This window comes from Prionailurus bengalensis, chromosome E1 (assembly GCF_016509475.1).
Source record: "Prionailurus bengalensis isolate Pbe53 chromosome E1, Fcat_Pben_1.1_paternal_pri, whole genome shotgun sequence".
NCBI classification, from domain to species: Eukaryota; Metazoa; Chordata; class Mammalia; order Carnivora; family Felidae; genus Prionailurus; species Prionailurus bengalensis.
The window spans coordinates 53,075,868-53,093,022 of NC_057347.1; the positions used below are offsets into that span (position 1 = coordinate 53,075,868).

The 17,155-nt window shown below is 47.9% G+C and overlaps 1 protein-coding gene across 2 annotated transcripts in view; it reads right to left on the minus strand.

The window, feature by feature from the left end:
• SLC39A11 (solute carrier family 39 member 11) overlaps positions 1–17,155 on the minus strand; it is a 342,686-nt gene that overhangs the window by 225,990 nt on the left and 99,541 nt on the right. Inside the window, exon 5 of one of the 2 annotated variants that reach the window (XM_043585143.1) lies at positions 16,341–16,482. In XM_043585143.1, the coding sequence (XP_043441078.1) occupies positions 16,341–16,482 (142 nt within the window). The remainder of the gene's footprint in view (positions 1–16,340; positions 16,483–17,155) is intronic. The other variant, XM_043585144.1, reaches the window with a different exon arrangement.

The window sequence follows — 17,155 nt, forward strand, 5'->3', positions numbered from 1 at the left end:
GCCTTTGGAGAAACACCATCATCCCAAATTGGGATCAATTGGGGATCACTTCCGGAGGGGAGGGGGCCAAACTCTCCCCTTCAGAGGAGTTCTATAGTGTTTGTTCACATGTTGGTTTTATTGCTTTGTAATCAGTTGTTACTTTCGACCCAAAAGGGGATTACTGAGCACCTCAGAATGGCACTCAGGGGCACGTGGGCCCTAGTGGTTCATTTTGCTCCTGACGCAGCTCCCCGGGGTGGGGAGGGGGGCCCGCAGACAGGGCTGGGGTGAAGAGTAGCCTCAAAGTCTTCTGGTAGCAAATAAATGCCCCATGGGAGCCAGCATGCGAATCACTGGATGGAAGGGACCATTTTTCCCAATTTGAACAGCAACCAACACACAGAGAGCCCTGAATGAAAAGCTTCCTGCAGGTGACATTATCTGGTGCCCCTACCCCCGATCTGAACCAGTGTTTGCTGAAACATTCCCAAGCCTGTCACCGTGTTCTCGTATACACACGTCTCAACACACATTCTAAAGAGGCTCTTAGTGATGTTCATTAAAGATGATGGAAGGCAGCCCATGAGTTTCAGAAACACCGTTTAAAAAAAAAAAAACCCGGGGTGCCTGGGTGGCTCAGTCGGTCAAGCGTCCGACTTCAGCTCAGGTCACGATCTCACGGTCCGTGAGTTTGAGCCCCGCGTCGGGCTCTGGGCTGATGGCTCAGAGCCCGGAGCCTGCTTCCGATTCTGTGTCTCCCTCTCTCTCTGCCCCTCCCCCGTTCATGCTCTGTCTCTCTCTGTCTCAAAAATAAAAACGTTAAAAAAAAAAATTAAAAAAAAAAAAAAAACCTGGTGATTTTAAAGCTTTACGGAAAGTAGCACACATATTTCTTAAGTGAGCATTCATTGCCAAGAACCAGTGGGAATGTCAATCCCTCATGGCAACCGCGTTCCCCTTTCCACAAGCATGTTAGTATGCATCTGGTGAGCAGTTACCTTTCCTTTTCCTATCAGGTTTCAGGAAACAAAGTATATTGAGTCTAAACAGTCTATGAAATCAACAGAAAATTTCATCACTTACATGAAGCAATATTTGGTTCTATCAGGAAGTAAATATGTCAACATGCACACATATACATGCAAACGTGTGTGCGCGCACACACACACATACACACACACACTCACTGGGGAGCCCTCATTCCCCCTTGATACACACACAGAGAGAATATCAATGAAAGGAAGCATTTGCAATATCATCCTGGACCATATGCCTTAGTCCAAAGAACATGGGTGGATAAAGGAAGAAACCATGTGATTCTCAAGAAGGTTGAATTTGATGTACTCCTGAACATTCATTGATCCAAAAACAATGATAAAATTCCTGCAAAGAAAAGGATCCCAGGTCTAATGATCGGGTTCTTTCCTAGACAATGTAACCACCCTCCAGAGACTATAAAAGAAATCAAGCATCAAAATTGCAGTATGACTATTTGTAATTACTGTGTAATGGCTTGTTTTTAGGCATCTGCCTCTCCCACAATCTTTGAAGGCAGAGACCAAGTTCCTGGCTTAGACTTAGCCAGAGTGGCTGGCTTCATGGAATGAATGAATTTAATGAACTAATGGGGGGAAAAAAAAACATCCAAGTGCCTTATGAAAGAAAAAGAAAACAATGGATCTTTACAATACCAAGACCAGTCCTACCCCATCAGAAACCTGGTGGGAAAATAAAGAAACAGGGGTGCCTGGGTGGCCCAGCTGGTTAAGCGTCCAACTTCAGCTCAGGTCATGATCTCACAGCTCATGGGTTCGAGCCCCGCGTCAGGCTCTGAGCTGACAGCTCTGAGCCTGAGCCTGGAGCCTGCTTCCGATTCTGTGTCTCCCTCTCTCCCTGCCCTTCCCCTGCTCACACACTTTCTCTCTCTCTCAAAAATAAACATGAAAAAAAGAAAAAAAGAAACAAACAATAATAGGAAGTCTTACTCCAAGCTCCTAGAATAGCACACAATTCCAAAACATCCCATTAAGAAGTGTGGATAAGAGATGAGAATGGGATGGAAGAAAAGAGGAGCCCAAACAGGGCAGTGGGTGGGGGAAAGCAGAGAGTATAGTTGTTACATCCAGAAAGTCTAGGGGGTGTGGCTGCAAAGGGGAAAAACTGAGCTTCCCTATCTGCTGGATTTCAGTGCCTCTCCTCTTTGCATCTGTCCGATACAGTCTCGCGGCCTGAACGTCCTCAGACGTTTCGCCACTTCCCGCCGGCTGCATGTCAAGCATGACTACAAGACCACGATGCCCTGGAGACGGAGGTGATACAAAGGAAGGGAAGTGCATGCATCTGGGGCTCATCACCAAGGGTCTTTGGGCCCCAGATAGAACTATAAATGGGTTTTACTTTGCTCAGTCGACAGACATGCCTTTAGCTCCCGGTGTGTGCCAGGCACCGTGCTGGGCCAGTCCCCAAGTGCTAGAAACCGAAGGTAAAAATGTGTGAGAACCCATATAGGTGTGCTTCTTCTGGGGAGAGGGTCTCCAGCAGGGGTTCTTCGTCAGGGGCGAGGGCAGGACGGCAGGTGGCCCGCAGAGCGCTCGGTACATTCGGAAGGCGCCCCTTCTTCTGGGCAGCCCCAGCCTGGACCCAGGCTGACACCTCCAGCAACAGAAGTTGGGCTGCAGTTCAAACTCTTTGAGTTGGCAGGCTTGTGCGAGACCCACCCTGTCCTATTTTTTCTGCTCCCTTGGGGACAGTGCTGCAGGGAGCCTTTGGAAATGTCTGGGGCACTTCTGCCCCACTGTCACACAGACTAGGGGGTACTCCAGGTATAGAGCGGCCGGGGACCAGGGCACAAAGCAACATGTAATGTGGTACCACAAAGAGCCATCCCACCCCCAAATGCCAATAACCCAACAGTGTACGGTTTTCACCAGGTGCTCGGGCGGTCTCCTCCCCACAAAACAGTCAAGACAGATGTTCTGAGGAAGGTGGGTTAGGGTGGGGGAAGGGGTCACCACGTAAGAGGTAAGTAGCTACTTCAGAGCATCTAGACAGACATCACGGAAACCCCAGAAGAACTGCTACCTGCTTTTGAGCCAACATTTCTATTTAATTTACAATTTTTCAAATATTTAAATTTGACATTTTAAGAGGCGTATCTGTTTCTGAAGGGTAGGAAAACAGGCATCAGTCCCCTTTGCTGGTCCTAGCAGGCGACTCACTTTCCCTCCTAACCCCTCCGGCGGTGTCCCGGGGGTCTCGGAATCCTTGGAAACTGTGGGTTTCGCTTCTGTTAAGCTCCCTACAGATCAAAGCAGATAACTTCCAGGGTGTCTGGGTGGCTCAGAGCGCCTGACTTCGGCTCAAGTCATGATCTCAGGGTTCTCCCTCCCTCCCTTCCCCCCCCCCCAAAATAAATAAACATCAGAAAAAAAAAAAAAAGAAAAAAAGAAGATAATTGCCAATCGGTTCAAGGAAGACATTGTGCAGAGAAGATAAGACACATCAGCATGTTCGGTGCGCGGTGGTGAAGAGTCCCTTCCCAGGTGAAGCAGCGTGGGCTGTCTGTGTCCCTGTGCCCAATGCGATGGCATATTGAAATGCCTCTGCCTTTGCACACCGAACAAAAGGGGAGAGAGGGTGGATGGAAAGCAAGAGCCCCACAGCCCCATGCTACCCTCTCCTAACCAGACTTTCAGAGCCCAGGTTTGCAGTTAAAATGTCCTGTTCTGCTGGTCAGGTCGCATGATCAAAACTTGCCTCGGTCCAGCCTTCCGCATTCAGAATCTTAAACAAGCTTTTGGAGCCCACGACTTCCCATCAGCAGGCCAGCGGGGAGGCCAGAAGCAGCTCGTTAGTTCTGGGAGAGCCGTTTCAATCTCGTCCTGGTTACAGTCTTTCCGGTCCCCTCCCTTTGTTGTTAAACGGCGCACCCTCGAAGGCTTCCCTCCCTTCGCCCGGTGCCGAAAATTGGCTGAGCGACAGGACTGTGAAATCGGATCACTAGCAAAAATCGGCCCTGAAGTCTTGGTCAGATAATAGGATCCCGTTAGATGCCAGGACAGAGTCTATCTACCCTTATCCCTAACTGCTCTTTTCCAGGCCGAGACAGGGGGAGAGCGCCAAGGGGAGACGCATGGTTCAATGAGACTCCTCAGGTGGAGTAATGTTGGATCAGAAGACTCTGCAAAAAAAGAAAATTAACATGGCAAAGCTTTATCCCCTGGCTGTGGCAGACAGACAGGAAGCAAGGATATTTTGACACTAAGTGGTTAATAACTCTAATCAAGTTGGGCTGGATGATGGACGGGTTGAGGCATCATTACCAAGACAGACGCTAAGAAAGATGATGCCTCCAAGGAGAGGTTGGTTCTCCATAATAAACTTGAAGGGTGTCTAGATTCTCATGGGTTTCCGCCCCAAATGCATGGCAGGCAGGGACCCTGACAACAGATCGCCCGGATGAGTTTAATTAGCAGTGTAGCTGATGGGTTCTTGCTCTGCAAAGCCAACCCAAAGCAAAGGCCTGGGGGAGAACTTCACCCAGATCTGAGTCTCCAGAAAGAGGGGCAGATGGAATCTGCCCACATGGACCTCCAGACACACAGGGAAGCAAGGGTCTCTGAAGAGCTTTTCCGACTGCTGCAGCACCCCAGAACCGCTACTCTGGGGCCACGGGGGCACCACCGGGCCCAACAGAGACCGAGAGGCTTCTCCAAGGGCTGCCCATAGTTGGAGCAAGGGAGAAGCTAGCAGATTCACTGCTGTCTCAGAGAGAGGGGAGGAAAGGCAGGCAGGCTGATCCCCTGACAGATGGGATGGGAAGGGGTGTGGGCGCAAAAAGAGAGGTTCTGACGGTGAGACGCAGGGAGGTGAGTGAGAGACACCAGGAGGGATGGAGAGACCAAGGGAAGAGACGGGATGAGATGAAACCACACAAGGGGTCAGTAAGGGATTCACCACACTCAGAGGTACTGGTCGACAGCGGGAAAGGAGGGGAGAGGTTGCCATGGCAACACCCAGCAGGCCCCGTAGCTGAGCCCAGAGAAGGCACCTGCAGCCCCCGATGGCCACACCCATGCTGCTTCCGTTAGCCTGTGCCAAAGCTCCCACTCGCAAACTCCAGGATCTCAGACCAGAAACCGTTGTCCCAGACTTTCAGGTCCACTGAGGCAGAGGAGGCCTCCCCCAGCTGTTCTTGGTAGGCTCAGGGTCCAGCAATCCTGGAGCAGCAAGGGGGCCTCAGCAAGTTACTCGGCCCAAACTTTCACACTGCCCATGAAGCCCCTCTATAACTTCCCTGACCACTAGCCCCCTAGCCTGTGCTTGAATCCTTCCAGTGATGGGCAGCTCAGCCTTCTGTACAATTCCAAAGCTTATCCCATCAACTTTCGTTCTCTGATCTAAGACCTTGTTCTATGTCCTGGGCAGAGAAAAAGTAAAGATGGACAAAGTCCATTCTGATGCTAGTGAACCGTGAGCCCAGGTTACTCCCACACCTACCACACACCCTGACTCTAGCCCCTTGCTCTTCACCACACACACACACACACACACACACACACACACACACACGTTCTCTCCTCCTCACCTTCTGGTTCTCTATAATGTTTCACATCTATCTTATGGTGTATTTTTCCTTAACGATACATTTATGCTTCTTTAATTTCCTTAGGGATTTCTTTTCCCCTTGAGGAACCTCTTCTTCCAGCTTAGGGATCATCTGTTCTTTTCCAGGGTGGCTCCTCTGTCCCTGAACTGGACCAAATGTAAATGCTATACATCTGTTTGAGCACCTTGAGAGTATTACAGACCCAAATGTGCTCAATGACTGGAGAATCCACATGCAAACCTAAGCTTTCTGTACTTTAAAAAAAAAATTTAATGTTTTTATTTAGTTTCTGAGAGAGAGAGAGACAGAGAGAGAGAGACAGAGTGAGAACAAGCAGGAGAGGGGCAGAGAGAGAGGGAGACACAGAATCTCAAGTCAGCTCCAGGCTCCGAGCTGTCAGCACAGAGCCTGACATGGGGCTCAAACCCATGAATCACAAGATCATGACCTGAGCCGAAGGCAGATGCTTAACTGACAGAGTCACCCAGGCTCCCGTTTCTGTACTTTTTAATAGGGGCAGCAAAATCTCCATAGTCGGTGCCAAAAAAAAATCCCACATCCAGGCACCCTGAGCTCTGGGGCCATTTGTCCTGCCTTCCAGATAGAATAACGATGACTAATGTTCATTGACGGCGTACAAAGCACTGAGTGCTGTCCTAGCAGTTTACACACATCATCCACGTCCATCTACATAGCAGCTCCATGCGGTAATTACCATGATCCCCATTTTAGATAGAGAAGCTGAGGGTAAAAAGGAGGTTATGAAGGTTGCCCAAGGTCTTGTAGCTGCCCAACGGCTGAGTCAGAATCCAAACCAAGTTGCACCATATAACCTATTTTCTGGCCTGCTCTATACCATTTCTGTATTCTGACATCTCTTAGGAACCTGGTGGCTTTTCAAATATGTATGCCTTTCATCTACCATAAACCCATAGACAACACCATACTTAATAGTGAAAGACTGAATGCTTTCTCCCTAAGATTAGGAATAAGGCAAGAATGCCTCCTCTCATGACTCCTATTCAACAACGTAGTAGGAGCCTTAGCCAGTGCAAGTAAGTCAAGAAAAAGAAATAAAAGGCATACAGATTGGCTGGAAGTTAATGAAACGGTCACTATTCACAGACAGGACAGAGAAAATCCCAAGGAATCTACCAAAAAAACTGTCAGAACTAATAAATGAGTTCAGCCAGATTACAGGAACAAGACTAACACACAACATCTATTATATTTCTGAGCTAGCAATGAACAATTAGAAGTCAAAATTTCAAATACAGTATCGTTTGTAATAGCACCATAAAAGGAATATTTAGGTATAAATCTAACCAAATATGTATAGGATATACATGCTGAAAACCACAAAACACTGACAAAAGAAGTCAAAGACAATGTAAGTAAATGGAGAGATATACCATGTTCATGAAATAGAAGACGAAGATTATTAAGGTGTCAATTTTCCCCATATTGATTTACAGAGTCAATGCAATCCCAGCCTAAAGCCCATCAGGATTTCTTTGTAAATTTTAACAAACTGATTCTGAAATTATATAAAGGCAAAGGATCTAGAATAACCAAAACAACTTTGAAAAAGAACAAAGTGGGAGGATGCATAATGTCTGATTTCAAGACTTATGATAAACCTACCATAATTAAAAGAGTGTGATACTGGTAAAAGGATAGGCACATAAACTAAAGCAGAACTCAGAGTCCAAATGCAGACCCATACCAATATGGTCAATTAATTTTTTACAAAAGCACGACGTCTATTCAATAGGGAAAGGTCGGTCTTTCCCACGCATAGTTCTGCAACAATTGAACATCTATATGAAAGAAGCTGAACCTCAAACTGTACCCCACTCCTTATCTAAAAATAAATAACTCAAAACGAAGGGTGCTGTGGGGGAGCACCAAGGACATATTCAAGACCCACTTACGGGATTGTCAGAAGCTTGCGTATGTTTTGTTGAACTATATAAAATGGCCTATTTGTCTTCCAAGAAGATTTGAATCTCCTTGAGGGTTTGTGCCTCCTAACTGTTTTTTTAATGTTTGTTTATTTATTTTGAAAGACAGAGTGCAAGTTGTGGGGGGTGGGGGGCAGAGAGAGGAAGGGAGATAGAGAATCCTAAGCAGGTTCCACAACGTTAGCACAGAGCCTGATGTGGGGCTCGATCCCACAAACTGTGAGATCATGACCTGAGCCGAAATCAAGAGTCGGACGCTCAACCAGTGAGCCACCCAGGTGTCCCTCCTAATTGTTTCCATATGTACAACAGGAGCATCACTACTGGAAAGAACATAATCAATGTTTACTAATAAGGCTGACTTGAGCAAACTTTACTGAGGTTTGTTGAGGATCGGTGCCTTGAAATCACCAGGGGAGCCTCATCTGCTAGGAAAGACAGCAGATGTCTGACCCTCCGTGTCTAAGAGCTGCAAAAGACATCTTATACATCCTCTCCTGCCATCTCCAGTGAACACCTCTGCCTCCCCTACCGGCTGATGATTAATTAGTTGAGGATTATCAAGGAGTCCAGGAGTCCTGAGAGTTAGTTCTGTCTAGGATCGTCAACTGGAAGACATTGGCACGTCCCTTAGTATCTCTAGCTCCAAAATGCCACAACCCTTGAAATCATGTTTCATGGAGACAAACTGAATTAGTTTTAAGACACTTGGCGCTATTTACTTTCTCTGGCCCTAGGAAGGGAAATGCACTAGACAGAGGAAAGGAGAACAGAACTGCAGTGTGCACCCCCTGAAAAAGAGGAGGTCAGACCCTGCGTGCTAACAAAGGACGCCCAGGTCGAATGGAGCTCATCATAGACTCCTTTTCTTTAAGGCAAGATTGCACTGACCCCATCCCAGATGCTAGCGTTGTTGTCGTTGATTTACATGGATTCAAACCCTACTCCTCATGCTCCCCTATCAGCCCCTGCCTTCTCTAAGGCTGCCTGTCTCAGTGAGTGGCACTTCCCAGTTCTATGGGCTCACAACCAGCTTCCATTCCTTCTCGGGCACTTCCCCTAACAAGCAAAAAGAAAAACGATAAATAAATGATGGTGTCACCCTGTGCTTCTTTCTCCAGCTTAAGGGGCTTCTGCAAAAAATAACATCTGAAAACCAAAACACAAAAAGACATGGAGAGAGCCCAGGTCGCCTGGCTTTGGCATCAGCCCCCTACATCTCTGGGTAATAAAAGCCTGGCAGGACTATGCTAATGGGGGCTGGCACTGCCCAAGCCACTTGTCTGTTTCCCAAAAGCATATTAAAAACGCATTTCCCAGTTTAATAGACTTATGAGCTGAAATGAATGTGTCAGAACTCTTATAAATATGATAGAACCTGCTAGCCCAGCAAATGTTAAATTTTGCATAAGGAGACTGTATCCCTAACTCCTTGGTAGACACTTCATGAATATTTCAAACAAAGAGCCCCAGCAGCTGCTCCAAAGGCTCCTGATGAATTAAATGGGTTTTTATTACTGCCAGGATTAGCCTCCTCCCGTCTCCTCTCATGTTCTCCCCTCTCCCTCACTTCTGCTTGACAAACAAGCCCCTCCACGCTAATTGAGTTCCCAGAGCCTGGTCACGGACTGATCACAAAGGGGGACTGGTCAGTGCACTGGGTTGAAAAGTGTCCCCCCAAAACTCACGTCCACCCAGAACCTCAGAAAGGGACCTTCCTTGGAAACACAGGCGTGAGTACAGATGTAATTAAGAGGCGGCCATACTGGTTTAGTGTGGGTCCTAAAGCCAGCAACCGGGGTCTTTATGGGAGATGGAGAATCAGACGCAGACACACAAGGAACAAGGCCAGGTGCCAATGGCAGCAGAGACTGGCGCGGTGCGGCCACAAGCCAAGGAACGCCAGTGCCGCCAGAAGTTACGAGAGCCAAGGAAGGATCTTCCCTCAGAGTCTCCGGAGAGGGTGTGGTGCCGATGACATGAATTTCAGACTTCTGGTCCCCAGAGCCAGGAAAGTATAAATTTCTGTTGTTGAAGCTACCCAGTTTGCGGTATGCGGCCCTAGCCGGTGAATACTGTCAGAAGAGCACGTTTGCACGTCCACTTGTGTATTAATATTGATCTCCCCCCAAATCATCTCTCATTTCGTGGGATGATGGCAGTGGGTAGCTGTGTTCCACCCCTTTAACTTCATTGGCATAGATGGCTACACCTGCCAGCAGCCTTAGATCAGACTTAGGGGCGCCCGCGTGGCTCAGTGGGTCAAGTGTCTGACTTCAGCTCAGGTCATGATCTCACGGTTCGTGGGTTCGAGCTCTGCATCAGGTTCTGCGCTGACAGCTCGGAGCCTGAAGCTGTCTCTCTGCCTCTCCACCGCTTGTGCGCTCTCTCTCTCTCTCTCTGTCTTTCTCAAAAATAAAATAAACGTTCAAAAAATACAAAAAAAAAAAAAACAAAACAAGATCAAACTTAAAATCCCCTTTCTTTCTTGGTGCTGACTCCTAATAACTTTTCAAATTCATTCAGTTCTTTTTTGTACCCTTTTCTCTATGTTCCCAGCCCATCCGGCTATGAGTCTAACAGATGAGGAGACAGAAATACCGTGAGAGAATCTAAAAGACAGAAAGAAACGTTTGCCACCTGGTGTTCCTTTAGACTGGTTACCATCCATGGGAAGACGACTTTAAAAAAAAAAAAAAAATGTTAATTGCCGCCTTGGGCTGAGCGTGTGCCCCTCAAATTCCTCTGTTGAAGCCTTAACCTGTGTACCCCCCAGCAGGTAATTGTATTCAGAGACAGGATCTTTCAAGAGGTAATTAGGTTAAAATGAGGTCATTAGGGTGGGCTCTCATCCAATTTAGGTGGAAGAGATAAGGACACCTCACACAGAGAGGGAAGGACTCAGGGGAGAAAGCGGCCACCTACGAACCAAGGAGAGAGGGCTCAGAGGAAACCAGTGCTGCAGACACCCTGACCCCAGACTTCTAGTCTCCAGAACAGGGAGAAAATAAACTTCTGCTGTTGCAGCCACCCAGTCTGTGGTTCTTTGTTATGGCAGCCCGAGCAGATTTATACAAGTCTAAGCAAGTGCCATTATTGCTTCTAAGCCTCGTGAAAATGCGCTCCCCAAATTGACTGCCTCCCTTAGAAGAAGGCGCACAGACAGGCTAAGCAACACTTGAGTGTTAACTATCAGGTGAAACATAACGCTCTTCAGAAGCAAAAGAATCTATAAAATGGACCCACCCAGTAATGCCTCCAGGAGCTGGGACATGCTAACAGTCACTCATACCCCCACGCAGAGCCCTGTCCAACAGTGTATTTCTTTTCTTTTCTTTTTTTTTAAATATTTATTATTTTGAGAGAGAGAGAGAGAGAGACAGAACATAAGCAGGAGAGGGGCAGAGAGAGAGAGGGAGACACAGAATCCGAAGCAGCTCCAGGCTCTGAGCTGTCAGCACAGACCCCCGATGCGGGGCTCGAACCCCCGAACCGTGAGATCATGACCTGAGCCGAAGTCGGACGCTTAACCGACTGAGCCACCCAGGCGCCCCTCCAAGAGGGTATTTCTGTATTACTTCCTTATTTCCTTCAACGTCCAGGATGCTAGAGAGCTCCTGGTAATTATTTTTGTTGAATGCTTTGCTCTTCATCATTCTGCAAAATATTTTCATATTTTCCTGTATTAAGATGTGGCACATTGCTATTGCCATGTGCTGACAGGTTTGGTTCATTCCCAACCTTTTAATGAAGAAACCCAGGTTGCAGGCCCTGGTCCAGAAAGCAGGTAACAATGCCAGGGCCAGCCTATTTTCCAGGCCCCTGACAACTCTCAGTTAGGCCAGGAAAAGACTTTAAAGTGTCCCCTAATCAACCAATCACAGGGGAGGTGAGGTGTCTAACTGCTAAAACCACATGCCAGGACATTAAACTTACGGGAAAAACTGTGAAGTTATTCTTGCAGCTTTAGAGATCTTACTGATAAAAAGTCAAAACCACTAATAAACATCTCAGAGATTTCCCTAACCACGCTATTTTGGAGATCTAACTACAAAGAAACACTCAGAATTTCTCCTAGGAGCTACATGGGACTCTTGATAGATTTCAGTTTACTGAATTTGCCTGTAAGTATTGGTGACAGAGGGAGTGTCTCCTTTGAAGAAGACTCAAAGTCAGAAGATATAGAATGAAGAAAAAAGCGATTGTCACAGGAGCCTGGGAGCTGTTTAAGTAAGTCCTCTTTGCTTCCCTAGGATTAGGCTACTACAAGGAATTTCATTGCCAAGGACATCTAGCAGTTGGGAGTTGAATACACATGGATGGACTCACAGAGAGAATAGGCAGTTGTCTTCCGAGAGGGGATTTCTCCCTGCACAGGGGGAAGAGAACAGAGCCCTCCCCTAGTACCCCATAGCTAGCTAAAAGTACAATCCTCCAAAGGCCAACCGGTGTGGAAATCCAACGAACAGGTTCATCATCCAGCTGGAGAAACTGTCCCCAGTTAAAATGCAAACACTTGAGCAGGAATAAAACACTGTCGGTTGCTGGACAGCTCCGTGTTCCGCGGTGTTGTCCAGTGTTTTCCCAGAGGCATCTAAGGGATGACGCTTAACTGGGAAAACGGGAGAGTTCAAGATTAAAAGAGGACAGCATGATATCCAGTGGACGAATGAGGGTTCCTGAGGAGGGAGAAGGACACCAGGGAACACCTGAACTCCATGCCGGTTGTGAACGGACAGCCCGGTAGGTGCTAATCTGGGCATCAGGCACTTGGGAACCTTGAGTCAGAAGGGGCAAATTCTCTCTCCCAAGATCAGTTCTGTCTCCACAGGAGGGTACTACCTAGCAAGTCAGTAGCATAACCGAGAAGGAATTTGACATTTTAGACTAAAATGCAAACAAACAAAGGCTGCCGGTGGGCTGGTGACGGTAGCTCAGGCAAACCTATAACCCGCTTGACGTTAGGTTTGCATTGGTTTCGCTTTGTAAAACATGCCTTCGCATCTGCCAGGCTGTCTAGGTAGAATTATTCCTGCCTGGTGACTTCTCCCATTATAAAAGAACAGGACACTAAAGGAAAATCTGTTTCTAACTGGAGTTTCTTACAGCCTGTGCTTGCCTGACTCAGGTCCCCATTCACTTACCCCTCCAATAAGCTTTGGAAAGGTTTACAGAAAATAAAGTTAAGTGCCACGTCGTAACTAAATAATTTCCCAAATTTAATCCGTCTCTTTCTCTACTGGAAAATAACACCCATTCCTGCTCCTTCCACAGGTAACGCAGGATTACAGACAGTTCTCCATCTGCTATGTCAATGGATCAATGAAAAACAAACAAGCAAACAGAAAACCTCACTCTTGAAGAGTTTCAACATCCTCAGAACAGGCAACAGACTGAAATGGATAGCTACCAATTAGTAAAAGGGACTGATTCACTTTTTTACTACCCTTCTGTAGCCTAGAAGGAGTGCCAATAAAAATAACAATAATAAAAATCCCACTGGGCAGCTGAATGGGTAAGGTTGAGGCAGAACAACCCAAGGTCGAGATGAACATCGGGGTCATGGCGCCATCTGAAGAAAGATGCATGTTTTGGAGTTTTGCCTTCTAAAAACACCTATTATTATGTATGAAGTGTCAAGAGATACATGAACCTTTTGGTGCCCATTCACGGACCCCAGATATACAGAACCTCTAACCTAATTTCTAGAATTTACTCAACAACATAATTGCCCACAGAGGTATATGTATAGGAATGCTCTCTGCCACATTCTTTAAAAAAGCAAAAGACTGGGGCGCCTGGGTGGCGCAGTCGGTTAAGCATCCGACTTCAGCCAGGTCACGATCTCGTGGTCCGTGAGTTCGAGCCCCGCGTCGGGCTCTGGGCTGATGGCTCAGAGCCTGGAGCCTGTTTCCGATTCTGTGTCTCCCTCTCTCTCTGCCCCTCCCCCGTTCATGCTCTGTCTCTCTCTGTCCCAAAAATAAATAAACGTTGAAAAAGCAAAAGACTGAAAACAACCTATAGGGCCATCAAGAGGGAACTAAGAAAGTAAGATGATAGCCAATAACATGAATGGCATGAATCTGTGAGCATCCCAGGAAACTAAGGCTAAAATGTATTGCTTAGTGAAAAACACAAGGTTCGAAACCATGAGCCAAGCACGACTGTATGAACATACCATTTCTGAAAGGACCCACAAGAAAGAGTGTGTGTGTGTGTGTGTGTCTGAGACAGATGCCTGGACCGTAAAAGAGTTGAAGTTGGAAGAAAAATTACTTCTCCGTTTTTAATCCATGTGATTACTTTTTTAATTAAAAGAAAGCCAGTTGGAGAGAGAGAGAAATAAACAGCTGAATTGAAAGAGAGAGAGATTGATTGATGGTTTTAAAAGAACTTCTGGTCTAGCTAATCCCAAAATATCCCCAGCCTTGAGAAGAGTTGCCATCGTAAAACATTAGGCACCAGGAGCTAAATAGGAAAAGTATCTCATAAATGCCTTCCCCGGCTCCGTGGGGTTGCCACCACCACTCAGAATAGCTGAATCTTCTCTCCCACAGTGTGGCTTCTCTGGCTTTTCCTCTTGCTGAACCAATTATGGGACATTATAACAGCGGCACCAATATTATTTTTTAAAGGCTAATGTTATTCACTAAACACCCATTAAACCGATCTCCACATTGCACTTACAGCCAGCTTAAGGGCACATCCAGATGGCACCAATAATGCATATTCGGGCTTGATCTGCGTGAGGCCAGTCAGCAAATAGCCGTTATCGCTTTTAGGGTTGTCAACTGCCTGACATCCACAGGCGTGTCCAAGTGAGCCGAAGAGAGACCTTTCTGGAGATGGCTGGGATCCCTCAGTCTCGGCGAATCATCTTTGTGCTCCCCGCAAGGGATCTTTGCCTTTGCGTCTGACCAGTTAGCAATGGCGATTGGAGGTAGCCTGGTAACAGGCCTCGATGTTCCTGAGCAGAGGATAGGACTGCATCTCCCTCCCCCACAGCCGCCACCCCCACTCACCGCTTCACCCTGGGTTGCCAAGAAGACCCCACGGTCCCAGGAGGCTCCCCTGCACGGCCTACTCCCGCTGGCTCTATGTTCTCATGGCCCCACTGGACAAGGTCTACACAGGGGACTGACACTGTTTTCACTGACACGCTCTGAACCTTCCCCCCTGTGGCCTTGAAGACAAAACAAAACCAAAAAAATGGGATAGAATAAAATCTGGTCAACTTTTTCATCCTAGAGAAGGCTCAGAATCAGGACTTTTGTCAAGTCTTCAGAGGGGTCCACAGGAGTGCTAGCCCGGTATGGCCAGTAAGAGTGGACACGTGTTCCCACGGTTCGGCACAAAAAGTGACAAGCTTTCCTGGAAGACAGTGCCCCATCCGGTTTCCAGACAGTTCGTGACTCCCCGATAGAAAAGGAACAGTGGACAACACCTGAGTCGCTCTGATTGGAGTACGAATGGCACGTGTGATGCGAGGCAGGGGGCAGATTTTTCTGTGCTAAGCCCTCTAGTACGTGAGCTGATGTTAGATGAGTTTCCACTTCCCGGTTACATCCCCCTAGGAAGCTGTAAGAGGCAGAGAGGATCAACCCGAGTGGGGAAGATATTCGAGTTCTCCATGAATAATTCATGCAGGGCACAGTCTGAACACAGATCGGAGAACCAGCATCGCTCTAACATTTACTCCCCCTGAGGTCTAGAGATTCGTCGTAGCCTACACATGGCAAAAAGATTGAATTAAAATACCAGCACGGAAGTTTGAAAGGGCTTTTCTCCCTTGAATCACCAAGCCAGCCTGCTTCTGCCCAATTCACTCAAGAGAGAACTCCGTCAGGGGGCGCCTGGGTGGCGCTCAATCGGTTAAGCGTCCGACTCCTGATTTCAGCTCAGGTCATGATCTCACAGTTCATGAGATCAAGACCCGCATCAGGCTCTGTGCTGACAGTACAGAGCCTGCTTGGGATTCTCTCTCTGTCCACACCCCCCCCCCCCAAAAAAGTAAAAATTAAAAAAAGAGAGAGAGAGAAAGAGAACTCTGTGCAGGGGAGGAGGTGTCTGTTCTCAATATCTTTTGCACGTCCGTGGTCTACAGAGGAAGTGGGAAGGGCAGGGGCCAGGGAAAGAAAGTCATCCACCTCTCCTCATGCTAACGGACCCTTAAATTGGCCAAATGCCCTGAGTGAGTGAGCAAAGAAGAGGCAAGGAGGGGCAGTCTTACCCCGAGACCGGAAACCAATGAACTCCTGCCCGTGCACCTTCCACTCCTTGTCAGTGGGCACCAGTCCCTTCCACACCTGCCCCCTGGGGATTTATGAACTGTGATGAGATCCCTCTCGGGGAGCACATTCCCTCTACCTTAAGAGTTTTCTGACTCCAAACTGAATCAGTGAGAGAAACATCCACAGTTTCCCAGATGAATCAAAAAAAAAAAAAAAAAGAAAAGAAAAATGAAAGTCACACGAGTGGAAAGGAGCATTTAGGGTCTGCCAGGGATGGGGAGACGGAGGGACAAACGCCAGATGCTGTGACCCAGACCAGCCCTGCCCCATCAGAGGGGTCCCTGCCCACTCAGCCAAGCTGGAAAGACGATGGAAAGGCACTGTGAGCTCCTGTGTGGGAAGCAGGTGGTTTGGAGAACGACAAGAAAGGAAGGCATGGGGCCAGACACCAGTTCAGCGTCGTGCAACTGCGGGGTGAGGAATTCGGATGGACAGAACACCTGCCATTTCCCACCTATCCTGCCTGACTCAGCCCCGGGTCTGCAGGGAGCTTGCCTGAAAGAAGCCCAGCTCTACCTATCCGGATGGAAAGTTCACTCTCGGGGAAGAGCAGCCTGGGACCCTCAGCGTCAGACTTCTTCATCAACGCAGGGGCGAAGTTCAGTGCCAGGGCCGTTGGGGGGTCTTCTGCGGCACCCTGAAACAAGAAGCAGTGATGTCACTGTAACACCCCCACGACCTTCATCCCCCAGACTCCTCCAGCTCAGAGCTGCCCACGCAGCTGGCCGGTCTCTACCAAAAGCACCAGACCCAGATGTCTGGCCAGGCCGGCTCACAAGGAAGACAACTCACTTTCTGGGCGTGGGACTTTCAGGGTGACAAAAACTCTGGGGTCCAAGGATCGATGCTGATCCTAGAAACGGGAAAAACACATACTGGGAAAGATGGGGCCCCATCCCATGCTTCACCACTGCAAGGCAACGGCATAAGGGGGGGCTCCGTTCCTGAACTGTCGAAAGAAGCCAATACGGCAGGTTCTCTCAGACGGCAGCCTCACTCTGGAACAAGGTCAACATCCTTGGTAACTGACCACCTTCACGTTTCTCATGAGATCAAAAGGGGAGGAGAGCCAAACAAAAGCACCTCAAAAGAAGGAAACAGGGACAGTCCCGGGACCCAACATATCTGGTGTGAAGTCCAGACAGACCTTAAGACAGCCACGTCACCCTTGTGCTTTGTAACTAGTTAATGTGACGGTTTTTACATCAACCAGGCAAAGTCTGGATTTTGAGCCCCCTGTTTATGTAACAAAACCTTATTTACCACCAACTTCGTGCAGACTTGGGGAACAAGACAAAGTCACAGCTTTT